This window comes from Agelaius phoeniceus, chromosome 5 (genome assembly GCF_051311805.1).
Source record: "Agelaius phoeniceus isolate bAgePho1 chromosome 5, bAgePho1.hap1, whole genome shotgun sequence".
In the NCBI taxonomy this organism is placed as follows: domain Eukaryota; kingdom Metazoa; phylum Chordata; class Aves; order Passeriformes; family Icteridae; genus Agelaius; species Agelaius phoeniceus.
Genome location: NC_135269.1, coordinates 53962574 through 53990449, shown reverse-complemented (window position 1 = coordinate 53990449; position 27876 = coordinate 53962574). Strand labels below are relative to the sequence as shown.

General features: G+C 37.2%; 1 protein-coding gene across 1 annotated transcript; it reads left to right on the top strand.

Moving 5' to 3' along the window:
* The first annotated feature begins 275 nt into the window (after positions 1-275).
* Positions 276-27876, top strand: MOV10L1 (Mov10 like RNA helicase 1). The gene is made up of 26 exons (XM_077178011.1): positions 276-354; positions 1432-1616; positions 2759-2915; positions 3320-3432; positions 4228-4418; positions 6437-6577; positions 7457-7683; positions 7815-8010; positions 10502-10696; positions 11925-12039; positions 13357-13534; positions 14166-14236; positions 14613-14704; positions 15443-15501; positions 16045-16160; positions 17263-17293; positions 18404-18582; positions 19094-19240; positions 20016-20137; positions 20928-21027; positions 21429-21593; positions 23027-23200; positions 23982-24131; positions 25734-25841; positions 26526-26663; positions 27421-27876. The coding sequence occupies exons 1-26, from the start codon at positions 276-278 to the stop codon at positions 27514-27516; spliced, it is 3525 nt and encodes a 1174-aa protein (XP_077034126.1). The 3' UTR covers positions 27517-27876.

Here is a 27876-nt window from a genome sequence, read left to right as displayed (position 1 = left end):
TTTCCCGCGCCCTCAAGCGCCGCCGGCCGATCCCCTGCAGAGGGCAGCCCCGCGCCCTGAGGGCCCTTCCCGGCGCCGGGGCCGCCCCTGCGCGGGCGCGGGGGCGCCCCCGAGGCGCGTGGCGCTGCCGCGTGACCCGGAGCGAGCAGCGCCATTGGCCGCGGCAGCCGCGCGGGCTCGAGGCGGCTGCAGGGAGGCGTCGCGCGCCGGCTGGGCCCGCGGTGCGGCTTCTGAGACGGGCCTGGGGCTCCGGCTCCTTGCTAAGGCGTTCCGGGATGCTCTCTCTCCTCTCTAAGGCGGTCTCCTACTTGTGGAGACGCGCAGATGGTGAAGATGAGAGATGGGCGACCTTTGGTAGGAATTTCGGGCCTGTTGTGGGTTTGTGGTGCAGTTTCTGAGCCGTGAGGCTTGCTCGTCCCCCACGTGCCTGGAGCTGAGTGCAGCCCTGTTTCCTTAGGAAAGGTTGTAAGGAGGAGATTGAGATGAGAGGGCATTTTTTTGACTCCAGAGCCTGTGCAGTTTTCCCGGAAGTGCTTTTTTAGCCTTTTCCTGGGTAGGACAGGTTACTATTGCTGCTGAGAATATGGAGTAAGGAGTAGGAGCAGTGCCCTGGCAGCCATGAGGGCCGGTCATGTCCTGCTGGGGTGCATCAGGCACTGCATCCTTGGTGGGTGGCTGGAGGGGGGGATTGTCCTGCACTGGGACAGCCTCACTATCCTGTGTGCACTTTCAGATGCCTCAGTACAAGACCTACATCAAACCATTACAGTGAGTGTAGTGGAGGCTGGGCAAGACGGTGAAAGGTCTCGGGGGTGTGACTGAGGAGGAGCAGCTGAGGTCCCTCGGCTTGTTCAGCTTGGAGGAACGAAAGCTGAGGTGTGACCTCATCGCAGCCCACACCTTCGGGAGGGGTGCTGGTCTCCTCTCCGAGTACCAGTGACAGGGCACAAGGACATGGAAGGAAGCTGCATCAGGGGAAGTTTCAAATTGGACAGTGGGAAAAGACTCCTCACTGGGAGGGTGCTAGTCACTGGAACAGGCTTCCCAGGGAAGGCACCAAGTCTGTCAGAGTTCCAGGGGCATCTGGATGATGTGCTGAGTCATATTGTTTAGTTTTAGATAGTCCTATGAGGAGCAGAGAGTTAGACCCGTGTGATCCCTATGGGTCTCTTTCAGTGCAAGATATTCTATTAATTTATTTTTTTATAAAGAGCTTAAAGTGTGTTGGTTTTAAAATGTTTGTATTTAACTAGCTTTCCTAATTGTTTGAAACCATAAATTGCCATAAGATTCAAGACTTAATTGTGAAAATTATTAGTTGGCAACTGTTGCTATTTCCATTTGGTCTTTTGATAGAACGGATGTCCCTTTTTGCATAGTTCTATAAACAAGTGATTTGGGTTTATGTCAACACTTTTCCTTTTGATGCAGATGAAAAACCACTGAAAAAGGTACAAGGAGTAGTGACAAGACTTTGCCATGATTATGGGATGATAGATGACACAATAGTCTTCACAAAGGATGTTGTTACAAAAAACATGTTGCTGGCTGTTGGACAAGAAGTTATTGCCACCGTGGAAGAGGATAAAACATCAGGTGGCCTGAAGGCTGTCAGGGTAAGAGGTGAAGATAACTAGTAGTCTCACTTTCTCCATAAGTACCTTGAGGCTTTGTTTTGGAAGTTACTGTAGTTTTAGCCTCACAAATTCTACAAAATAGGAGAAATTGCAAGCTGTTCACCTAGAGGGGATAAGCTGGAGTTTGGGGGTAATTTTATTGTTTCATTCCATTGCCTTTCAAGTTATGTTTAATACAGGTGTAGATGTAGTGAATAAGAAGCTATTAGTTGAGATTATTGCATCAGAAATTTAGTCATAGCTACTCCAGATCTGTGTAACTTTTCCGAGTTTCAATCAATTTGATGTTATTGTTACATGAATGGATAAGAAGAATCCATTATATGAATTATATATGAATGGATAAGAAGATCAAAGCAGTTTGATCTTGCGCAAAGTTTGCTCTTTTTGCACAGGAGTAATTTATGTTCTTGTGAATAAGAACAGAAATTTTAAAACTTCTTGTTGTATAAATTGGTAACTCAATGTTATTGACAATTACAAAAATGGAGATCTTGCTATTGCAAATGGTAACCATTATGTTCAACAATATAAATCATATAAAATTTAGTATGATAGTATGCTTCAGATTGGATCAGACTTCAGTAAACTTATATCTGAGGTGGTGATATGAAGAGTCTGTTAGAAGCTGCTCTAGGGGTTTTCTTAATCAAATTACTAAAAAGTGACAGCATCAGTCTGTATATAAATACATGTAGTGTTTATAAATACCATCTTGAAAACATATTTTTTGCTTTCTCAAATAGTCATTTTCTACTTCCAGTTTTGTACAGACAGATTGCTGGATATGGTGTTCCTGTCAATTGAAAAATCTTAAGTAGACCTATAGCAAGGGAGGTATGAGAAAGTTTTGAAAAATCAGCATGTAATTATAGCAGTAGTCAGCACTGCAGCATACATCGCTCTTTAAAAGAGAAGTTTTAAAGTTTCTCTTTAAAAGAGAAGTTACTGTTTATTACTTACTCTTTTTGTGTCCAAAAAGTAACAGCTGTAGTAAGTAATTGTCTTAAAAGAAGCTTTGTCTCCATAAGCAATTGAAATTTTGTATATTTATTGTAGGAATATGTATTTAATTCTAAGTGTCAACTGTTTAAATGTTTGGGTTATTTTTGTATTAATAGGTAGACACCATCCAGAATACCCAAGAAGAGTCCAGTCCCACTTGTGATGCCTCTGAACTAAATAAGAAAACATTAATTGGCAATATTACCTCTCTCTCTGTGGATGGTGGCTATATTAATCAGAATACATACTTTGCAATGCAAGACGTCTGGGAAGGTGTGTAGGGACTTCTTGTTTCCTCTTTCTTAATAATTTTGTGTATAAAATAGAAATATCTTCTGACAAACTTGCAGTTGTCATCCCAAATAAATTCTAATGGAATATGCAATGAAACATAGTGAAACAGCCAGACATGGATTGAGAAAGCTGCCTGTTCATTCTCACTGAGCACAGCCTGCATTTAAGCAGAAGTTACATGTTAGCAGATGTATTTTTCAACTAGCATCTCCTATGTAGTTTGCCATAACCTGCAAAGCAAAGGACAGCAAATAAACTTCGGCCTCAGTGGATCCGAATAATGCATTGTTCTGGCTTTTATTTAACTTACACTGATTCTGTAGGGGAGTAATGTAAATGGTATCAATAGTAATTAACCTAGAGAAATGTTCTGTTTTGTATAGATTTCAAACCTTGTGAAGGTGACTGGGTGCAAGCAAAATACTATATTAACTCGACAACATGGAAGACTGAAGCAGTTGCTGTAAGGCCTTTGAGGTATAAACAAGTAAACAAGGTAAATATTGTGCACATTGTTTTTGGCAATAGGAATCCTGGGTGAAGTGGGGTTTCAAATTGGTTTCAGTTACAAATATTGGTAGATCTTCTATAACAGATCTTTAATTAAAAAGATAAAAATGTATTAATTAATCCATTTAGAGCATGTGTGTAAAATAATTTTGTAAAAAATAATTTTGAAAATGCATACATAACTTTCATTGATCAGAAAGAGTAACTAACTTACCTATTATGAATTGCTGGTTTGAATTCTTGCTATTAGTTATAATGAGGATGTTTCATGATTGGGAATTTATAAAGTTTAATTTATTCAAGTGTTTCAGCTTAAAAACAACCACAGTGCCTTCTTTTTATTTTAATGAAAACATTTGTTTGCTCTAGTAATGCATATGCTATGCTAGGTTTATGGTTTATTGTCTTTGTCTTAACTCTATATATTGAATATTTGCACATCAAGCATACGAAAATATTTTGTCTCATTACTGCTAGTATGGAAGTGTAAATTAGTTAAGTTGACATGTCACAAGAAAGATATCATGGTTAAGTGTCATGTTGTAGTATGCACTTCAGTGGAACTTAATGCTTATGTGAAGTACTTGTGTTTCTTTACTCTTCTAAATCTGAAAACGGGCACAGTGGTTCTGGGTTAGGGCTCTGTGTTTATCTCCTATGAATAACTGAAATTTCAGAATGCATTTTTGTTAATGCTAGAAGGGCTGCTTCAGGTGAAAAACAGTATGTCTGTTAGTTTAAAAAGATAATATCAAGTAACAGTGAATACAAACTATTACAGGTTCGCATTTCCAGCATCTGTGGAAGAACTGGGACAATAGATGACAGTATATTTTTCACTTTGGATTCACTGAGACTTCCTGATGGCTACCTACCTCGTAGACATGATCTAGTGAACACAATTGTGGTGGAGAGCAGTCAGTCCTGTTACATTTGGAGAGCTCTCTGCTTGGTGCCAGTCAGCCAGGATGGGTAACATTACTTTGTTCTCTTTATAGCAGTTAGAGACCTGGTGTAGTTATGCAGCTGACATTTTATTGCATCTGTCAAGCAAGAAATACTGTGAATATTTCCCTAGTTGACTAGAAGGCATAATAGACCATTGGAAAAATCAGAGCATGATATGATTTGGCCCTTGTTTGGGTTTTTTTCTCCTTCCAGAAGGCAGGAACATGAGTGCTACTAGAGAAGGAAAACTAGGAGCAGCTGCTCTCAGGGATATTGCTAGGCAGGGAAGGAGTTTTGCATACATGTTAGTAAAATGCCAAGTTCATTGTGCTCCTCTAGTAAGGACTTCACTGTTTGAAAACAAATCACTGCAAAATTCATATAAAATACACATTTCTTTAATCTATTTGTCTTAAGTTACAGTGATTGTTCAGATATCTGTCCTAAAAGGAAAAGTTTCATGGTCTTAATAATAGATTCATTCGGCCTGCAAGTATTGATCTGAGAGGTTCTGCAGGGATTTCAGATGTTAAATGTGGCATGAGGAGGATCTGGATACACTGCAGAAGAGGTTGAAAAAAGTGGATGATCTTCATTATGGAGAAGAAGCAAAACTTAGGGAAATAATCAACTACACAAAAGTAAAATGGGTAACTAGTCAATAGCAGACCTCAGCAAAGATCTGGAATTTGACTTTGGAGTTTAAGTGTCTGTGCTATGAAACACACCATTACCACCTGAATAAATAGATATTTTAACTGTAAAATCACTTCACATGCTGAGGTCTTGGCAGGATTACGTAGTCTAACTCTGCAGGCCAAAAAGAAATTGTCAATTGGAAAGTCCAAGGGGAGAGCAAAAAGACATTCTGATGTCTTTCAGACATCATCTTTGGGAGATCTCTAGGAAATTTAGCCAAGGCCATATGGCCATATATATGTCTTCAAAGGATCTACAAAGAATGATATAAGCTGTTTTGTTTTCTCTAGAGATAACAGATATAATAAGTTGCACCTAAAAGAAACTTGAAGTGTTTACATAATTTTGCAAAACAGTACAAATTGTTCACAATTTGTTTTTCTCAGTTGCACCTATTTTTAATGATGGATTTTATATAGAAAATTATTACTGAGGCCAAGTTACAAAAGTAGACCTTAGGGTTGATTTCTCAGGTTTAGTGTACATCTACCATATCAAAAACTGCAGCTTAGGCTGCAGTGGGAGACATCTAGTGGGCTTGGCTAGTAAATTGATACAGCTAATGAAAAGCAGCTGCACTCATTTTCTGCTTCAGTATGTCAGATAACTCAGGATTAATGAGGGCGTATACATACTAGTGAGATTATTAAAATATTTCTAAATTATTTCCATGCCACTTTATCTAAATTAATAGTTTCTTTATTACAGAATAGGAACTATGTGAAAATTTGTTTTACAGGTAAAAGACAGGAGTTTAGACCTGTGCTCAGTGTTTTAGACAGGAAAGAGCACATCCCTGGTTTCATATGCCTTTAATAAAAGTTTTCAAGGATAATTTTTGGTTTTCAACTGTTTCTTAGTTTTGTCCTCAGCTTGCTGATTAGGAACATAAGCAGAAGACACAAGTACCTAGGGTGAAACACTTCCAGTCTAGTCATTTTATCTCTTAGCTGCAGTGCTAATCATGACTTATGCTAAGGAGCTGCTCTTTGTTGTGTCTTTGTTCAGCTCCCAAAGAGAGCCATGAAAATGAAATTACTTCACTCACCATTTGATTTAGTTCTTTAGCAGGGATTTGTTAACTCCTCCAATCATTTTAGTCTTGCATCCAAAGTTTTATGCTGGTTTATTGTGCTGCTGACAAAAGACTTGTTGCTGCTTAAATTAGTTAATCTAATTTTCTTGGAAGTATAAATGGCTGAGAAAAATATGAACTATCTCACCTGCTTGTTTCTAAATATTGTGACTGTGCCTTGGTATAGTTTCTTAAATTTGTGCTGAGTCAAAGATATTTCCTGAGGCTATTAGTGTTTAAAAACTGCTACTTAAAATTATTTTTGCAGACCATCTCACTCTAATGAAGGTAATGTGGATGAACCTTATGAAGACATAATGAGAGACAAAGGAGAGTTGAAAGTATCAAGAATGACTGACTTTGGAACTCTGAAGCAGGGGGAATCTAAAAGAATGATGGTCTGGATAGAGTAAGCCTTTCTGATTGTTTGAAGATTTCTTTATTTCTATCACTCTATCTCTTAACCTGTTTTACATTCAGAAGTCTCTTCTAGTTGAGCCTTGTGGTTTGTGATATTTAAGTAACCTCCAGATACTATGGAATTAAATTCACAGTGAATTTAATGTCTGTAAGATAACCTTTTTGATATTGAGCATTTATTTTGCAGACAGTGTTTTGAGACTCTCCAGTTCTGTATCTCTTTTCAATCCTAGAACAGTCTTTCCTAGAACAAGGATTGAAGCAAAAGCTTTTACTTGTGTGTTTAACTTAAGCTGCAGATACTCTGCCATCTTCAAAATCTTAGAACAAGAGGACTGTTGCATATTTGTGTATTAAAAGCAGAACAGATTTTTTTTTCTGTTTTTTTTTCTTTTTTGTGAACTTAGATGCTGAAGAACTATGTCGGTGTATCCTTAGGTTTTGTTTTGGTGGTGGAGCTTTTTTGGGGGTTGGTTGGTTGGGGTTGTTTGTGTGTGGGTTTTTTTTCACATCTGGGCATCAAGGCTTAAATGAAGACAGACCTGCATATCCATTCTTTGTTATTCTGTGTTCTCTCCTGAGAGTTGGTTACCCAATGATGAACTTTAAGCTCCCATTGTTTATATTATATATGGTATTTGTATATGCTTTATATGGTAGTTGATGCGACCTAGAAATATTAACGTAAAGCAGAGGTTCTTGCTCTCATTAGTTAGAAGCAGCAGTGCAATTTCTTTCTGACAGCAATTATGAAATAAGGGGAACTGACCTGCTGAAGACATTTGTATTTGACTTCAGGTAGAAATAAACTTCTCAAGAACATTCACCCTGCACTTAATTATGTAACTAATCACATAACTGCTTCTAGGAATAAAGGGAGCGTACCACAGTCCTTAATCAGCTGCAGATTAGCTGGATGGGTGAAAGACAAGCAATTCAGTGTTGAGATTCCTCAAAACTGTGAGAACAGTCCATCTTTTCCAATAAATCAAGAAAACCTCTCAAAAGCTGCAATTAATTCATTTAACAACAGTGAAGGAACAACGTGTGAGTCATTGAGCCATACATCCATTATGAAGAATGGAGTCATTCCAGGTACAGTGAGATGAGTGTTTGAGTGCTGAGTGTTAGCTCCTCAGGAGACCAGTAGGTTTGTTTGAGAAGATTTGCCTATGTTAGCAATAGAAATTTTGATAACAAAGTTTATTCTTATACATTTACTACAGAAGGAATTAATTTTCAAGATACAAATTTATCAAGGACAAAGGAAAACAATTCCTTGGTGAAAGATGAAAATACGCAAAATGGAGAAAGTGAGCAAAAAGACCATGTGGAGCAACCAATTAAGCACAGCAATATTACTCCAGAAATTGTGATACCACCAGGTGAAAAAATATCCATAGTGATTACATGCACAGCTGTGTAAGTATTTCTTTCCATTATTTTTAACCAGCACAAAGCCAGGAAGTAATGAAAATAAACTTAACAGTTCTGTTTCTGAGCACAGTTCTCTTCTTGGCATGTTGTGCTTTAACCCCAGCTGGCAGCTGATCCCCATTCAGCCACTCGCTCACTCCTTCCAGTGGGACGGTGGGGACGATGGGACGAGTAAAAGTGAGAAAACTCATAGGTTGATATAAAGAGAATTGAAAAGGTAAAGCAAAAGCCACTATCAGAAGCAAAGTAAAACAAGGAATACATTCACTTCCCATGGGCAGACAGGTGTTCAGCCATCCCCAGCACAGCAGGGCTCCCTCACACATGATGGTGACTTGGGAAGACAAATGCTGTCACTCAGAATGTCCTCCCTTCTTCCTTCCCCCAGCTTTATGTACTGAGCATGATGCCCTATGATGTGGAATATCCCTTGGAGCAGTTGGTGTCAGCTGTCCTGCCTTCTCCTGTGTGTGTCCCCTTCCAACTCTGTGTGCACCCCTGGACTCCTCACTGGTGGGACAATATGAGAAGGGGAAAAGGCCTTGACTCTGTGCAAGCCTTTTTCAACTCTGTAGAAACATCCCTATGCTATCAACACTTTTCAGCACAGATCCAAACCAGAGCCCCATACTAGCTACTATGAAGAAAATTAACTCTACCACAGTCAAAACATGGTGTAGTGTAAAGTAAGCCAATACATATTAGCAAATCATCTGGAAATCTGTGACTTTGAAAGTAGTTACTATTTCACTGCTTGATTCTGATTTTTTATTGAAATAAAATTGTAGTAGCTAATGAAACAATATGAGTGGGAGTAGGTTACATCTCTAAAATGACACAGTGAGGTGAAGATAATGCCTGCAGATGGATATATTCTTAGTAGTAAATCCATGGCTCCATGAGCACTAGAGCTAATGCAAATTTCCTCTGTTATGTCTGATGTGTTTCTTCTAGTCTTTAGTATCTTGTATTGCTACATTGCCTGATCTGAAGTTTTCTTGTTCTGTGATGGGAAATTCAAGTTATGTATGCTGAAATAGAAAAGAAAAAGCTTTCTTCACTGAAGGTGTAATTCACAGAGGAAGTGGTTTGCAAATCTTAGAAAACCCCTGAAAAACAAAAAATAGCTGAGCATTTTTTGTTTTTCAGGGTTTTTTTTTTTTTTTTTTGCTATACAAAATACTTTCTTCATTTAGTTAAGAATGGAAAGTGGCTTTGTGGGAGCTCCTGCATTCAAGTAGGAGTATTACATTTGTGTAACTTTCACTTGCTTCCAGCCGTAGCTGTACAGACCTTGTGTTCCACAGCCATTGATTCCTAGGATGGTAAAGGAATAGTTGGACAGGGGAAAACAAGTTTTCATTCACTGAAGTAATGCTGCAATAATATTCACACTACTTCTCATTTTAAATAGTGAAGTAAGGGGTAAAAAATTTCTTAGGAGGATGATTTAGCTCTAGTTTGGAAGATAGAGCTGCAGGCATGGCTTGCCTTCATGGAGATACACATGTAGAAAGAATGATTTATATTTCACTGTAAATCCATAAAAGACACAAAGTCTTAGAGTCTTCTAAGAATACAGAATAAGCCACACAAAGCTTCATGGGAGGCTGCAGCATGAAGTTAATGAGGGTTTGCTGGCCACTTAAGAGGCCATAGAGACTGCAAATGTAGACCATAAATTTGGACAGTTTGGTGTCTGTTTTGAGTTTTTATATCAGAAAAAAACAGGATATAGTTTTAACCTGAGCAGATAGTCTTAGTTGGCAAGAGTGGTTTTCCTGCCAAAGAGAAGGTAAGCTGGAATTCTTCTGGGATGCATTTGTTTCCGGCACTTGGTAGCGGTATTGGACCATGTAGTTAGGGAATTGCACTGTAGCAGTGCTTAAGTTTCATAGAAACCAATCTGAACAAACCTCCTGTTTTTTTCCCTTGTGTCACTGCCCAAGGAACACTTGCACTTATAAAGTATGTTTTCCAGAATTAGAAGATCTTTCCTACTTTCTCCATTCATGTGTTTACAGTTAGGGCTCAGTTCTGAGTAGCCTTTCACAAGGTGCTGCAGAGCAGTTACTGCAGACAGTGAAGGGATTTGCTTCAGGTTCCTCTGTTGGACCTGTTTGGCTCTTGTTTTGCAGTAGCAGTAATTCCAAGATGTTCCTTGTAACAGAAGTATTAATTCTATGCCCTAGTGCGTTGAGTGGAGGGATTTTGCATTTTACCCAAGATTTTGGTGAAATTGTGGGCTTGAGATTTTTGCTGGGATTTTGAGTTGGCATTTTTTGGTTGAGTGGGTTGGGTTAGGGTTAGGGAATCTGGATTGAAGGTTTCCCAAATAATTGAGGTGGGGAGCGTTGAGGAATTACCTTAAATTAGCAATTCTCATATGTAACTGTAATGAGAATGTATCTCATGGCTGGGGAAAATGAGGTGTGACCATGTTGGTTTTAAGAAGATAACTTCTGTTTACTTGAAGGATTCATGGACACAGTAAAGAGCTCCTGTTGCTTGGCTTTTCGGATTTTACTGTTGGCCGCTATATTGAAGCTACTGTAACAAATGAAGAAGAATTGCTTATAGCACCTGTACAACCTTATTCTCCAGGAAAGCCTAAAAATATTCCAGATTCTCAGCTAAGGAAGACGACAGTGGCTGCCCCTAAACAAAAAAGGTACTGTCACTTTGAGCATAAAATAATACCTAAGACTGCTCTGTTTGGTATTGTTATATCTGATCTGTAATGCTGAGAAAGAAAGTGTGAAACTGGGAGAATCTCTACATGTTTTTACATATGCTCGTATATGTTGTAAACAAGATGGTTGTGGACATTTTTGATAGGAGAGGTTGTTTTAGTAATTAACTGCTTGATTTCTTTGTAGGTTTTTTAAACAGAATCTCTAATGTGTAGTATGGTAATAAGATAAAACACTGTTTCTTTAGTTATCTACTTAGTAACAAATGTGTTATTGTGTGAAAAAATGGGAAACTGAGAATAGTTTTCTGAGATAATAAGCTTCTTAATTCTTTACACAACTTTAATGTTTGCATCTGACTAATGTCTCCCATCTTTCATTCAAAACAAGGTTGTCCATCTTTCTTATTGGTGTAGGTCTCTCTTCAGCACTGCTCTGCATCTGAGGGAGTCCTCAGCTCCTCCCTATTTAGTATCGCTGGCAGACTTACTCAGTATACCTTCAAATGCAGCTTCCAAGTCATCTGAGAGGATGTTGAAGAAAACTAGCCCTAAGATGGAGCCCTGTGAAACCGCACTAGGGACACGTCACCAGTCAGATGTCACCCCCCTCACTGTAACCCTTTGTGCCCAACCAGGTCTTTGAGTATTCAGATGTCTACCATCAGGTCCCATAGATTAATAGCAATCCAGCAGGAGCAGCAAATCCTGCAGAAGTTCAGGCTCAACTTGGTGTTTATCGTTCTCAGTCATGACTCTCCAGCTAAGGGCAGTGGCACTCCCTTAGCCCCTCATTGAAGTTGAGGACAGAGACAAAGAAAGCATTAAACATCTCTGCCTTGTCTGTGTCCCTGTGTGTGAGGTGACCATCCTCATCCTGTAATGGGCCAATAGTCCTTTTTTGCTACTGGCATATTTTTAAAACATTTTTGTTTTCCCCTACAGTACTGGACAGCTTCACCTTCAATTGAGCTTTGGCCACATGCATTTTTTTCCCTACAGTGTCAAGGAGCATCTTCATAAGATCTCTTACCTTTCTTCCCAGTATAACAAACTTCTCAGTTGTCCCTTTGAAGGAGTCATTAGTCTGTTGTGTGTGTGTATGTGTTTTAGGTTTATAGTCACGGTGTTGTGGCATGTTAACCAGCTGGTTTTTACGTACATTACTTAAGCAAGCTAAGTGTTATGTTGTACATTTTCATTTTAGAAATAAGAGAAGGTGGTGTTCAAACTTCCTCCCGCATTTTACCATACCAGATGAGTTAAGAAAATGTGTGGAACAGCAATTAGACATACTGACCTTTCAGCCCCTCCTAGCAGAGGTATGTAAGTGCCGGTTTTATATAAAAATATTTTTTGATACGATGTTTTTGTTCAAGCGCCTTTAACTCAGGAAGAATGTATAGTCCTTAGTGTAAGAGAAGATGACATAACACTTGTCAGTTAGACTCAAACTTCAGTTTGGATCCCATAACCTCCATGGCTTTCAGTATGTTACAGAATCCAAGCTTACAAAACCATAAAGGCATAAATGGGAAAATCTGGAAAGAGACTTGAAGTGTATTGGGGGTGGACATCACAGAAGCTAAACAAAGATTTCTCTGTATTCTCACTTTTTAGGCATCACTGGAAGGGGTTTTTTGAGATGTCAGGAAAGTTGTTATTTCATAGAAAATCGCAATCTCTTAAATTACTGCAATAACAGAGGAGTCTTTTCTGATTGTTAAAAATTGTTTTTGTAAACATCTTCAGATGTAATTCACTAAATCTTGTTCAAATTCTTCCCACAAGTATAGCAGTTTCAGAATACATATAAAACACCCCCCAAAAAGCTATAAAGTCTTAACAAGAATGCTACAATGATTCCTTCTCCAAAACTTTGCTCTCATTTCTGGTAGAATATGGCTGCAACTCACTTGTTTTTGTAAATTTTAAGTACTTATAAACTGGAGCTGACACTTTTTTAAAATGTAAGAGGCTATATTGTCTGCTGACTAAACACCTCACATTAAGCTTGGGATCACATTAAGTTAGTAGGTTAGCTATCCTCTCTTAAAAAGGTAGATAAAGCTCTGTAGTGTTTATAATAATTTTACACTGAAGGCCTGCCATTAATGGTTACTTTTTTTAACCACACCCTAACCTTAGATAGAAGTTGGTGCTATTGGAGAATACCTCTGCAGTAAGAGCTGTTAAGCTCTGAGGGAGAAAATTCAGGTTCTTTCAGCTCGCCGTAAGTCGCATGATCATCAGCCAGGGCCGAGACTGACATGACTCTCTTTTCAGCTGTCTCTGTCCATCTATTTAGATTTTTTGCTTTCTGGGCATAAACTGAGCACAGAACTCAGTCTGTAGACTGCCCCTGAATTCAGATGGTGAAACTGCTGCTGTAGTAGGGAGAGACTTAGTTAACTCTTTAGCTGAGGGGCTATTGTATTTGAGCTCAAGGACTAAACTAATCTCATTTTGGCTATTAAGCAGGTTTAAAATATTATCTAGTGTATGGATGCATTTAGGTATCTTATTTGGCAATCCAGTTGCTGTGCAGTCTGTCTCAAGAAGTGTTTTGTTTAATGTTAGCAATAGTGGGTTCTGTATCTTAGTGTACAACAATAATGTATACTGGGTTTATTTTTCAGCGTCTTAATCTACATAATTATAAAGCAAACTTTTCTACTCTTTTATGGCTTGAAGAGATCAAAGCAGAAATGGATTTAAAAGACTACTACATGAGTGGGGTTACTTTAAAAAGGAATGGGAACTTGTTAGTGCTGGAAGTGCCAGGAGTAGAAGAGGGCAGACCTCGCCTGATTCCAGGTAGAAATAAACCTGAGATAAAGTCAAATGGCATGTTGATCTGTGTTTTCACAATGCAAACTATATTGTTTATTCATTTGTTTAAAGAAGTCTTTCAGATATTTGAGCACAAAGTTATTCATTTAGGCTACTTGACCGGAGACTAGGGACAGGGGACTCAAGGACACTATGTTAATGTCTCAGTGTTATAGTGGCTGCCATCTGAAGCAGCATTGCATGTGTCTGTTCTTACAGATGTTTCAGTACTTTAGGATTTTTCTTTTACAATAATCAGTGGGGCTTTCAGCAAAAATAAACTGTGCGATGTAGTAATAGCTTAAAAAGCAATAAGTGTAGCAAAAAGACTGGGAAAGCAGCTAAAATTAAATTCAGAATTTCAAGTAATATATTATACAAGATAGTGTTTTCAAGAGGTGTTGTCTGATGGCATCAATACTAGATGCCTTTTATAATATACAACTACATATGGCATTTCAAAACAGTACTGGTGTATACAGCAACTTTGCTGAAGTTAGGCTCTTCCAAATTCCTATTTTAAACATGCAGAAGGGAAGGAGAAATTACATGCTGCAGTGAAAATGTTACTATTCCTTGTAACAATATTTTGCCTTTTAACTTTGTTTTCAATTAGGTGATAAGGTGATACTGAAAAGTCAGGTCTACTCAGATCATATAATAGAGTACATAGCCTATGTCGCTGAGGTAAGCAAAGTGTTTCTCCTCTTGAAAATACTGTGGTACACAGGTTTTATAAGGAAAGCTTGCAATTCCTGCAGTTACAGACTATTTTAACCTGACTTCTGAGAAGATAGGTTTATTTTATGTATATTTTGAATGGTGATTTTGTATTTTTAATGTATTTTTGACAACTCTGGCTTCCCTATTCTTCTGAGATTGTAATCTTTGCCTGCTCTGAAAGAACTTTTAACATAATTTAGATATGTAATATATTGTTAGAAGGTAAATCTAGATTTACATTTCGGAGTTGGTGGGGGGTTAAGTGCTTTCAGAGATGTTTATTTATGTTTAAAGTACTAAATCTTCATCAGTATCCTGACTTTTTTTATTTTTGTAACAGATATGTGAGGAAGATGTTACTCTTAAGGTTAATGCTGACTTTGAACGTGCTTACAACTTGGAGCCCATGGATGTGGAATTTGTTCATTGCAGGTGTTTTTATAAGCTTCCATAAAGCTGTGTTTAATGATTCCTCTAGTAGAATAACTTTTAAAATATGACCATCAGCTATTTATTTTGGTGGACACAGAAAGACATAATTAAGATCTTGCCAATTTTTTCTTTTTTCTTTCCCTGAACACACCTTTGCCACCATATTCATGGTTAAAAGACTGTAATTGTACCAGTGTCCAAAGAGTTGTTATCTTAATTATTTCTAGATAGCCACACCAATGCCAGACAGAAAAATGGGGAGGAATGAGGTGGGGTGTTTGGGGGTGTTTTTCTTAGGTTTTTCAGTGGTTTTGTTTTGTTTTTTTTAATGTACTAATATGGCTGCAAGACTATGCAGGAAGTAAAAGTAGCTGGTGATAATCTCCCATTCTTTTATACTTTTGTTTTGTTCATGGGATGTTGTTACCTGTTTAGAGTTACATAATCTTCTCTGTAAATTCAGCCCTGCAAAGAAGTTCCTTGAAAGTGTTGAACACCAGATCATCTTTGTATCACTGAAAAGCTAGAGACTATGTGTGTCAGTATTATTCATAGCTAAGCTGTTTATAGTTCTGCAGCATATTTCTCAGTAGATTCCTTTTTTTAAAAAATACACATTTTTATATAAAACTTTTTTTATGCACAGTAAAAGTACCAGGTAACTCATAGGAGTGTGCTCTCACAGTATATGGAAATGTAAGCTTTTACTTTAATTACAAATCTGTATTCTGGTTCCAGTATTCCTAGCAGGCGATGCCAGTTGGCCATTCAGCAAGCTGTGTACCTGGGTGAAAAAGGTACGTTTCATTTGGTATTAAGCTGTCTAGAGGAGTTTCTTTGTGCAGAGTCTTGTGGGTTTTATTGCTTTCACATCAGGGTGTACTGGGAAAAATGCATTGTAATCTGTTCTTACAGGAGTTTTCCATGCCTTAGGGGCTTTTTGGTTTGGTTTGGTTTTTAAGAAGAAAAAACAATACTGAATGTATAGAAGGTTTTGTCAAAATTATTTCATCTGTCAGCCATCACAGGCAGGAGGATAGGAAGCAAACTTTGTGAACTGTTAGAGCCAACAAGAAATGTAGGAATCATGCATACTGCTATAATAATAAACAGTGAAATGGCCATGCTTTGTGTTGCCTCAGAATTTATTAAAAAATGCTGATTTCCTGTTCATTGAGTTGAGCAATGCATGTGAACCTCACATATTACCACCTTAGTTCTGATAAACCAATTTTTAGCAGCTCAGACTAAGCTGATGTATCAACAGTAAAATTAATCAGTGAAACATGCAAAGTGTTTGTTTGAAATTTCTCTACTTTCTTTTTCTCTGCTTAATTTAGTGTTATTTCCAGAAAGGCTTGTGTTACAATCACCACAAGCTATCAAGACCCAGAATACTACAGAGTATTGTGCTGTTGATGATGGCCTTAAACAACCTTCACAGCAGGAAAGTAAGGTAACTGTTCTGTAAATGTTCCTTAAAATGGTCGTTCATTCAGATGGGTACCAGATACCTACTGTACAGCTATTGCTGGAAGGGAATTGCATAATGGAGTATCAAAGAATCAAAGTTGTATATTCTGCTGCATTCTAATGACAGAAGTTTTTGTTTGCTGCCTGGAGATGGGAGATTTTATGACAGCTGATACTATAAAGCTTACAAAAAGGAAAGTGCATATTAAAAAAGTGTATGATTGTGGTGGAAATTGTCAGATTTGCCTTAGACTAGTTTTCATAGCTACTGTTGAGCAGATATGTAAGTCCAGTCAATGAGGCAGGAAATAATTTTGTAATAGAAGATCATCATCCTTTTCTGAGTAGATTTACCCAGGCTGAACTGCCACTTATAATATATTAATGAAATGTAGAAAGGACTTTTGGAGGCTGCCTAATTCTCTTTCCTTTTTGAAGCAAGACTGTCACCAGCACTAAATCAAGTCAGCTTGGGGCATGTGGCAGCATTTCTGGTTTTTTTTGTTGTTTTTTTTGTTGTCTAGAATTTTCACAGTGTCTGCATAACCTGTACTTCACCACCTTTACTCTCAAGATTTTTTCCTAATTCCCTAATTATTTCACCTGGAGTTTGTGCTTTACAAAAAGGAGTAATCAATCAATGTGGTTTGGAATCAGTATTTTTAAGATGATGTCCAGAACCTTGCCAACACCACATTCCCTACAAGCAGTTTTCTCCTGTGCTGCCATCTAAAGGGACATGTCCACCAAGGAGGATGCATGTATCTTTCAAAGTGGTCTGGAATTTGACTGTTTTTGTGGAAGCAAAAAAGTTATGTAGTCATGGCTTCAGAATCCTCATCTGAGCCTGCAGAGTATTTGTGAACTAAATGTCTAATGTTAAGAGAACAAAGTATTAGAAATCTTAAACTTAACATGGAAATTCCTGGCACCTTCTCCTACTACTCTTACCTTTCTGTCTTAACGGTAGGTATTCTATTTAATGGGAAAAAAATTAAAGCTTAGCAACTTCAAAAGTATCAGGGAAGATAGTTGCCTGTCTTCTTAAGGTTATAAACGCATTTATCTTCACTTTCTCTTTGCAGGTCAAAAAAAAGCAGAACAAACAGACAAAAGGTATGACATCAAGGGAGGTGAACATAACAGAGGTGATGAGAGTAACTCTGCAAAAAAGCCAACCTGGTATATTTTCTGTGCTTAAATAATAAGTATCACATCAGTAAATCAGGCTCTGCCTTTAAAGACAAATTCTAGAAATACTAGCAGGAAGTTTCTATGGAGGCTTTTGGTGCATGACTTAAACATCTCTAATTCGCAGAATCTGGAATGATTTGGGTTGGAAAGGACCTTAAAGATCATCTAGTTCCAACCTCACTACCACGTCCAAGAACACCTTCCACTAGACTGGGTTGCCCAGAGTTCATCCAGGCTGGCTTTGAACACTTTACTTTGGGGGAAGGGGGAGCATGCATCTGATGATATATTTTGTAATAAATAAATAGTTATTTCCCAGTCATTTACTCATGACTTTTTGATCATATTCAGAGTTTTCAATTTGTTATTGGGATGCTGTTTCTCATCTTTGGGAAAGCTTTGCTAAAGATGCTAAAACTTTTTCAAGTATCCCAGATTATTCCTATGCTTTTTTTTGGAAAGTATGACTTTAAATATCATTGTAGTGAAATGCCTGAGAGGAGAGTGATCATGTCATTTTTTATCAAAAGTATGTTTAAGAATTTCTGAGAAATTACCTAGAATGTGCCTCTGTCCAAAGGTTAATAAGATTCTACTGTGGAAAGCTTAAAGCTAAACTAATTCAGACAGGATTAAGAAAAAAAATTCCAGCAGTTGTAGCAGAGGGCTGATATGTAGTACTGGTACCATTCCCAAAGTGCCAGTTACTGGAAGTTTCTCAAGTTTTTCTGTTCTAGGACAAGAAAGTGAACTTGATTCTAAAATTACTGAATAGAGTTTCTATTGATTGTTTGGTTATGTAATGAGGGTCCTTTTCTGCTTTTCAGCAAAGAGCCAGTACACTTTAGAAATATGAATGGCTTATTTTCTACTTGGTATTCAATGAAAATGGAATTTTAGAGAAATTCATTGGTTGTTACCACAAAAGGAAAACAAAAAATGTGCAGAAGCATATTGTGAATTGGAATTGCTTTAATCTACATACATTAAAAATATATGTGAGGTTCTGAGATATGCTTGTCTCTATTATAGCTGGTGAAACTGTGGCACTTAAACAGAGAGATGGTGAATTTTTCAATCCTGTGCTGAATGTGCAACAGAAACTGGCAGTGAAAAGGATACTGAGTGGTGAATGTCGCCCAACACCTTATCTTCTCTTTGGACCACCAGGAACTGGAAAAACAGTAACAGTAATTGAAGCTATTTTACAGGTAGTAGTAAATAACAAATCAGTCATCTCTAGTCTTTTCAATGTTGGAACATTTATAGTATTTCTGTAAGTGCCAGCATATCTTTTTCCAAAGGCGTTTTCAAAATACTCTTTTAAAATAATTTTCTACAGCTCCATAAAAGGAGGAAAATCCATCTTCATATGGATTTAACAGAATTCTTAATGGCTTATTTTCAAGCCTTTTTGTCTTTAAAACTTCAGTGAACAGTATCTACCTTGTGATTCCGGTAGTGCATAATGTATTCATGAAGCACAGTGTACATTAATGTGATAATCATTAATTAGTTCTGTTATGGGTACACTCAGTTTGAGACCACTTAGTCATGACTGCTGGCAGGAGCATAACTGAACTGCAAAAGAATGAATGGAAATCACACATGTGCAGAACTCTTCTGGGTTCTGTATTCGGTGAAATAAAATGGGAATGTTTGCACTACTGCTGCTTCTTAAATAACCTTTTTTTTTTTTAATGTCTGTCTTCTTTAATGTAGATACACTTTACTCTGCCAGACAGTCGGATTTTGGTATGTGCACCATCAAACGCTGCAACAGATCTGATTTGCTTGCGGCTGCATCAAAGCAATCTCTTAAAACCAGGAACTATGGTTCGAGTTAATGCTGCCTTCAGGTCAACAGAGGTACATATTACAGATACCTACCACTTAAGGTGTCCATTTTAATATTTTTACCTTAAAATACTGATTTTGTATTTTAACTCTCAGTGGCTATGAGGCTGCTTAGGTTTGCTTAGCATCCAGAGTATTACATTGCTTCAGCTTTTCCAGAAGGTTAACGGGAAAGTTGATCATAATCCCTAATTTGATTGTTATAGCATAAGATCTTCACCTTTTTCTTTCTGTGCATAACTCTATAAACAGCAAATAGGTATTGGTGGGAATGTTTGATTTAATTTAGGTTTTTTGGGGTTTTTTTGGTTTTTTTGGTTTTTTTTTGGTTTTTTTTTTGTTATCAGTCCAGGTTAAGACTGCTTGCACAGAAAGTAAGCAAGTAGGATTGTCATTTCTATGCAGGACACACACCTTGTGGGTTCATTTCATATATATTTATACATATGTATATGTATTTACTTGTAAATGTGTATATGTAGAGATATACATTTGTATGTATATACATATGTGTGTGTATATATAGATGAGTACATAAAATAGCCAAATGTTCCATTTTGATCCTTACAGTAAAGCACAGATGTCCTGCATATGTACTATTTTCTTAGGAAAATTAATTCACTCATTTTGCTGTATAAATGGGTGTTAGTCTATGTGTTTTGCTCAGCTTTTAAAACAGTTTTTAGAGAGCTTTTCTATTCAAATTTAAAATTTCTGTTTTAGGCTGGCAAGTTGTTTTATCTTTTTATTTATTTTTTTACAAGTTTTTTTACTTTTTTTCATGCAGCAAATTGATGACATGGTGAAACCTTACTGCAAAGATGGTGATGATATTCAGAAGGCATTGTGGTCCAGGATTGTAATTACAACATGCAGCAGTGCAGGATTGTTTTATCAAACAGATACACGGTAAAGTACCATAGATAGCAGTATCACTGAGGTGGCTGAATGACACAAACCCCAGAGCTTTTACAGACTGTCTGACCTGTGACTTGGGCTGTTTTAATAGTTTATTGCATGAACCTGTATTGTGTAAGAGAGCAAAGCACTTGGTTTTAGTAATGTTTAAGCAGAAACTTTCCTCATGATAAATTTAAAAATTATCTTTAGAAATGTTTAAGATATTTGAAACAATAATGTCTCCTCTGCCCCCTGTGGGAATTACATTGCTCTTGACAATCACTTTGGCTCAAAATGATTGCCACACTAAAAATTACAATGTATTTGGTTTTTATCAAGTCACCTTTAATAACGGTAAACAACTGTCATATCAAGTTCTTTTACCCAAGGTTGTCTCTGACTTGGATTTTAATTTTGGAAAAGGACAGTCTAAAGCCTTACTATCTCAAGTTGTTTGGCAGAAACAAAGCTTGGGGATTGTCTTTGCTATACCAAGTGCATTGTTTTAATTCAATATCTTAAGGAAACTGAGAATAAGGGAAGCTTTTCTAACTATCTTAACGTTGGTACAATACTTCAGTTTAAGGTTGTTTATATCAGAGTATGTAAGTGAAATCAAAGATGAAAAATGAAAGTTAGGGGATTGTTTTTTCTGTATTTCCTTCTTTGCTTTGTGTCTTTGGGGTTGCCTGGCATACTTGACAAGGATGTTAACACAATTGCTGAGGTCAACCACAGGGTGGCAGAATGAACTAATCTGAAAACAGCCCTGTTTCAGGTTAATGTTACTTAATTGTAGGCTTGGACATTTCACTCACGTGATTCTGGATGAGGCAGGTCAAGCAAGTGAACCAGAGAGTCTCATTCCTATTGGATTGATTTCAGAAGCTGATGGACAGGTAATTCTCTTAACATCATTTACTGAAAGGGAAAAAGCTTGTTTATTATTTCCATATTTTGTGGATTATGTAGAGTGCAAGCAGCCATTTTCTGGTAATGAGTTTTTTAATAGAGATTATTCATGCATAATATCAATTCTCAACACTTAAACAAGTTTCTTTACGTCTAGAACAAGTCTGTGTTGGGAGGACTGGTTCTGTGTGGAAGCTATCAAAATAAAAGATGTATTCTGTTTAAGACAACAACATACTTTTGTCCTTTGCAAACAAATGTTTGAAGGAAAGCAGAATACTTGATATGAATTGATCTTTGAATTCAGAAACATGTATGCCATTATAAAATAAAGTTTCAGTAACAATTCTTTTGATCTAAAATGGATGTTTTTAAATTTCATATACAGATAATTCTTGTTGGAGATCCGAAGCAGTTAGGGCCAGTAATAAAATCTAAACTTGCACAGTCTTTTGGATTAAGTATGTCCTTGCTAGAAAGACTGTCATCAAGAGAGCTGTATCTGAGAGATGAGGATGCTTTTGGTGCCTGTGGAGCATACAATCCTTTGTTGGTAAGTTAAGCCTTCCATCAACCTTTTTCAGCTCAATCAAAAAAGGAGAACTTGTGGTTTCTTACCACCATTTTGCTCCCTGATGCTTAATGATAAGTCTAGTTTGAGCATGAATTCTCTAGAAAAGCTTGATTAATTTGCATATGTAGTCTGAATAGTAAAGATGCTGAGTCTTCCAGCATGGTAAAACTTTTCTTTGAAGGGATCCTCTATTCTTAAGTATCATAAGTCAAATATGGTGCACAAAGCACAGTTGTAAATAATAGCTTAAAATTCTCTTTCACATTCATAGTCCAGGTTTACCATAACTTCATTTTCCACAGATGAAAAAGTACAATTTCTGCTTTTAACATAAAAAGACAAACAGAGTCTCTTCTTTGAAGATGAATTTTGCAAACACCATGTTTCACAAAGGGAAGAAGAGAAATTGTTCTTATTTAGTATTGTGTCTTCCTTTGAAGGATAGCTTCCCCAGATTTCTCTATGGGCAAGTACCTAAAATCTATGTTAAGTGGCAGAGGTAGCATATATTTAAACAAGTACAGATGGTTGAGCTGCTTTAATTACTGTCTGAATCCCAAACATAGGGCTGATGTTAAGCTTCCTAAGATGCCTTCCTATTCTCATGGTAACATACTTCAAAGGACTAAACTGAGAGCAAAAGATGACTAAATGATCATGGAAGTAGAGAAGGGAGGAAATCTGATGGCAGATTTAAGGGTGAAAGTGAGGGTGTTTGGACCTAGGCTTTAGGTCAGGTTCAGCCTGCTGAAAAACCTGTCACAATTCCTCCTAAAAGCTGTTAGTGCAAACTCTGGTTGTTGTGTTCCTTACACAGTGCTTGAGGAGAATTGGCATAGTGAGAGATCAGGAAATGGGAGGGCTTTAAGGATAGGTTTTGACTGGAATACCCTGTGTTATCCCTTTTACAGGAATGGGGTTTTTTGAGCTGGTTATTACTTTCTGGAATGCTTCTTTATGATTATTCTTTCATTTAAAGACAAATACTTTTTAGATGTTTTAAGGCCAGCTTCTGTCAGCTGTTCCGATGGTCCCTGTTTGCCTGTCAAGACTTTTTCAAAAAAAGACATTGAATCCATTGAAATTCCATGGAAATAATCTGACTCTTATAAAAAGGAGTGTGTCTATACATCAAATGTTTCAAGAAACTGGAGAATGACCCATTTGTCTATCATGTACATTCAATTCTCTTTGTCTCCCCTTTGGAAGGGAAGAAGATGGTCCTTCAAAAAACTACTTTGGTGTACTTCTTACTTACAGAAGACCAAACTGCTGTTTTTGTCTTGAATACACTTCTTTGGCAGCCTTAGAAATGCTAAATGCTAGTGGATGGTAAGGTAGTAGCTGTGTTCTGAGAAGTCTGATGAATAATTACCTGTTTCAGCTACAGATTTTGGATTTTGTCTTTCCAGATCACTAAACTCACAAAGAACTACAGGTCTCATTCTGCGTTGCTTGCCTTGCCATCTAAATTGTTTTATCATAAGGAGCTAGAAGTTTGTGCAGATACCTCAGTAGTCACTTCTTTCTTGAATTGGGAGAAATTGCCCAGGAAGGGGTTTCCATTAATTTTTCATGGAATAAGGGTATGTAAAATGTTCATACAGTGAACTAAATGTATAGGCTTGCTAGCAGCTTGCTGATTTTTTTAGAATAAATTCTAGAAAGGATATGAAAAAAAGCTTAATATGCCTGTCACAGGTAATGCGACTTCCTGACCATCTGGTTTTAAAAACAAATACTTAAGTCACCTATTTGCTAGGAACTTGAACAGCTGCCTCTTGAAGTGCACTGTAGAGACATTTTCATGGAAGTTTAAATTCATAGCAGATGACCAGACTGGAGTTACTATCAGCTGCTCTAGATTGCTTTTGATGAGAGTTTCCTACATTCAGATGGATACAAGCCTCTAAAACTAAAGGATCATTAGAGTTTAACTTGGCAGGGGAAAAAGTAGTACCTTGGGGGAAAAAAAAATTCTTTAATCTTCCAAGAAGTTAGTAAGAAGTGGTAATATCTGCTGCTTGGAGAGACTTGGTTTGGAACTCTTCCACCTTGAAAAAAGCAAGATGACAGCTTATTAACATGTTATTATGAGTTGAGATATAACTCCTTTGTTGCATACTTAAAATACTTTTGTTATATCACTTATATTTATAAATGTGTAAAAAATAGATAAAATAGATAAAAAATAAAATGTGAGGTGATACTTGTTCTCTAGAAAAGGTGTATAGAGAGGAAGAGAAATTATATATAATATTCCATCACTTTTTTTGCATTCAGGAGGTATAAGAATAATGTGTTAATTAGTACATAGTAATTTCTGCACGTGATCTCCATCATCGCATTTTCTTTCCCCCAATACAGGGCAGTGAAGCACGTGAAGGTCGCAGTCCTTCATGGTTTAATCCAGCTGAGGCAGTTCAAGTAATGATGTACTGTTGCCAGCTGGCTCGAAGTGAATACTCTGCAGTGCCAGTGACAGATATTGGAGTGATTGCACCGTACCGCAAACAGGTATAATGTTTAACAGGTCTGATGTCTTCAGAGCCTCAAAGTTGCTGTATTTCATCTCATATATTTATATGGTGGCTGTGTTTGTTAAAGCAGGGGGGCATATCTTAAAATTCCACCTAGATGTATCCTGATACGCAGTGTATTATCAATCATTGCAATACTGCCATTGAAATCTAAAATAATGACAGCAATAATGGCATTCTACTGGTTTTTCAGTTCTAAAAATCTACCAATTAAGGAGACCAATTTGGAAACAAAAGCAGATTTTTCAGTTGTTGGAAGTAATGAGTGCAAGTTAAGAATTCATTATCCAACAGCTGGAACAGCAGTCTGCTTCTGTCACTCTCTGCACTGAAGACTGGATCCAAAAGGGAATTATTATGAAGTAAATGGCATGACACCTTGTTGTGATCTTGAGGAGAATAGAGGAAACAATTACTGTGACTTCTTAGCTGTCCTATAGTCAGACGTGAAGTTTGTAATGCTATTTAAACCTCTAGAGAATGTTAAGCATGAACTTCAAATGCTGTGTTTTATTTTTAAATGTATTTATATCCAGGTATGTTAAGTATGTGATGTTTACTTTCATTTTAAAAATAAACTTAATCCCCTTTCACTTCCAGGGGAGATTTTGGCCGGTGCACATAATTCTTGGTTTTCACATCTCAGTATTCATAACCTTGCACACGTGGCTTGGGGAAAACACTGCGGTGTATGAAAAAGACCAAGCCCTTGTGAAGAAATCTCACTTGCAAATTAAAGCTTTGCTTTTATTGATCCAGCTGGTCAGGTGCAGGCACCTACCTGTGTTTACAGTTATTTGTTTTTTCCAATACCATAAGTATTCATACTGTTGATGTGACTGAATTTCTTACACTCTATAAACAATGATGTCATATGAGTTAATGTGATTTTGTCCTTCATCTGCCTATAATACAAGGCATATGATAGTAATGTCCACATTAAAAAAGTCACTTTGTATTGCAGGAACACTGATTAGAAAGAAGTCTTTGACTGTAATCTTCAGCTTAGTCAGGCAGGATTTCTTCTTAAATCTTTTGGAGCACTCCAGTTATAATCTCTGAATAACTTTTAGCAGATGGCAGTACAGTAATCCCATATGTACCAGGATCCCAGTAGCTGAGACTCCTTGTTCTCTTTCTCTTTTGGTGGGTACTTAAGATCATACCTCACTTCTACCTTTCATTTTGCATGATGCACCTGGCAAGCAAAGGGGGAATCTTCATAGTCTTCTTCTTCAAGGGCTGATGGAAGCTGCTTGTCTTTGGATCTGTCATATGCATGGTTTGTATATGATGCACATTGGAAAAAAAAGGTTTAAGGATCTGAGTTATCTTTAAAATCTGGACTACTAAAAATCTCTCACCTTCTGTTCAGTTTATGGTAGAGAGTACTCCTTTACCTAAGTTGTGTATTAGCTGTGATATTTTCTTGTAGGAAAAGTTACTGTTCTATTTGAAAATCTTACTAGTGAATGATTACTAAGCTTGGTATATGTAGTATGGTTTTGATTTTAAAGCAGTCCACTCTCAAATGTAACACCAAATTCTCTCAAACACCTTTTTTTTTTTTTCTCGATAGGTGGAAAAAATTAGATTTCTTCTCAGAAGTATTGATTTGGAAGACATAAAGGTTGGCACAGTAGAAGAGTTTCAAGGGCAGGAGTACATGGTTATCATCTTATCAACAGTGCGTAAATTTACTGTGGTGCTATTGAGAATTTTTATGTGTCTAATTCTCTGTGTTTCATTTTTCATATAGGCCTTTAAAAAATTTAGAAGCTATATTTTTGTCAGTCTGTCACAGTATTTGAAAGCAGAGCGTATTAAGTGCATGCCTCTCTTTAAAATATGGATTATTACTTACTCTTCTGTTTAAAATATGGATTATTAAAAATCTATTGCTTTCTCTTTAAATTTTGATAGTAGTACTTCATTGCAGCTTGGAGGAAGAGTCCCAGGATTTTCTCACTTTTTTTTTTTCCTGAGGGCAGTGGTACTGTGCTTACTTTTACTGCTCCACATCATACCATAGCTTTTCAGTTCACTATTAGATCTCCCTTAAAGTAGTTCCATGTATGTACTACACTCTTATTTATAAGAACTCATTATTTAGTATTTTTCAAAGATAGGTTCAAGTATGGATGAAATATGGGTAAAAAATAATGAGTCATAGTTTTAGCACACTACTTGCTTTGGCTGTTTTTCCTATGCTAAGAGAAAGCACACTTAAAGAGGCATATTGAAAGACACATTGTGAATTGTCATTCAGCTGAGTGAATTTTTGCAGTAAGGAAATACTATGTTAAAATTACACTGTGGTATGTTTTGTTCTTGGCATTTTATTTCTAAAACTATCCTTAATTAATTTTAGGTGCGATCTCAGAAAGTGGTAGTTGATGATGAAAAACACTCTTTGGGCTTTCTCTGTAACCCAAAGAGATTTAACGTAGCAATTACTCGAGCAAAGGCTTTGCTGATTGTTGTGGGAAATCCTCACATTCTTGTGAAAGTAAGTTTTGGGTTTATATCTTTGAATTGCATATGTTATTTGCCACAGCAATTGAATGATTTTGTGGTTAATCTGATGTGAGGAGGCATCAGAACATGTTAGGAACTTGTACATTGTCCTCAGTCTGCATTTGAGAATATCCGATCTCCGTGTGTTCCGTACAAACAGCCAGTTCAGGCACACACACAGTAGATTTCCAAGCACAAGGGAAATCATGCTCTGTGCATACAGACTCCTCGATCCTTTTTGTCCCCAGCATGGGGGCTCTGACCTCCTCTCAAGTTCTCCAGCAGCATGCAAGTCCAGTAAGCATGTTCTGAATAAGCTCACACAGTTAGGTTCTTCACAAAATGTAGTTGCATGACTTTAAGTGGAGGGTGGCAGAAGTGATTGTTCCAATTAATGCAACAAATGTCAAGGAGGAAGACTCCTTTTGGACTCATGCATGGTCCTTCCACAGGAATAAGTTCAGCTTGTCTTAATATCTCATTTTATTTCTGACTTCACGAACAAGGAAAACAGTGTTCCAGAAATGGTCTGAAGGAAAATTTAGTTCCCCCACACCTAGCTGGTATGTAATTGAGAGCAGCTATAGGTACCTTCCTCACATGTTGCACCATACTTGGACCATTTGTAGAGCTCTGTTTCTGGAAGAGGTCCTATTAAATCTCTTACATTCATGTACCATGTTAATTTGTTTGAAAATTCACTTCACAGAGCACCATGATTACAGTAATATATTAATTTTCTCTTGTAGGATCCCTGTTTTTGTGCACTGTTAGAATACAGTTTAATGAACAGAGTTTATATAGGTTGTGACCTGCCCACAGAGCTGGAACACCTGCAGAAGTAAGTGTCTGGTCTTCACTTTAACCTTGCCAGATATTGATCATTTTACAGTATTTTTAGAGCTGGTGTCATTTGGAAGATTGATCAGTACAACGATCTGGGTCACCATAGTAGGATTGGATTTTGCATTCCTAAGTAAACATTATGTAAACATAATGGTGTAATGTAACCCTGTTTTTGCCCGCCCCATAAAAGAGTCTGACCATTAATTATTAAATAAGAGCTATTGTTGACTTTGGTATCTTATGTATCCCCAAATGATAATGGCATACTTGATGATCATTAAGATGGAGGGTACAGCAGAAGTATTTAAGGTGATTTCACTGTAATTAAAAACAAAGTGCTTGAGATTTTAAATATGTTC

What these genes read in the sequence shown, in the direction of transcription:
- MOV10L1 (XM_077178011.1), top strand. Translation starts at nt 276, where the DNA reads ATGCTCTCTCTCCTCTCTAAGGCGGTCTCCTACTTGTGGAGACGCGCA. An exon ending in GTGGCCTGAAGGCTGTCAGG is followed by an intron (nt 1,617 to 2,758) that starts GTAAGAGGTGAA and finishes TTGTATTAATAG; the next exon opens with GTAGACACCATCCAGAATAC. An exon ending in TAATTGAAGCTATTTTACAG is followed by an intron (nt 18,583 to 19,093) that starts GTAGTAGTAAAT and finishes TCTTTAATGTAG; the next exon opens with ATACACTTTACTCTGCCAGA.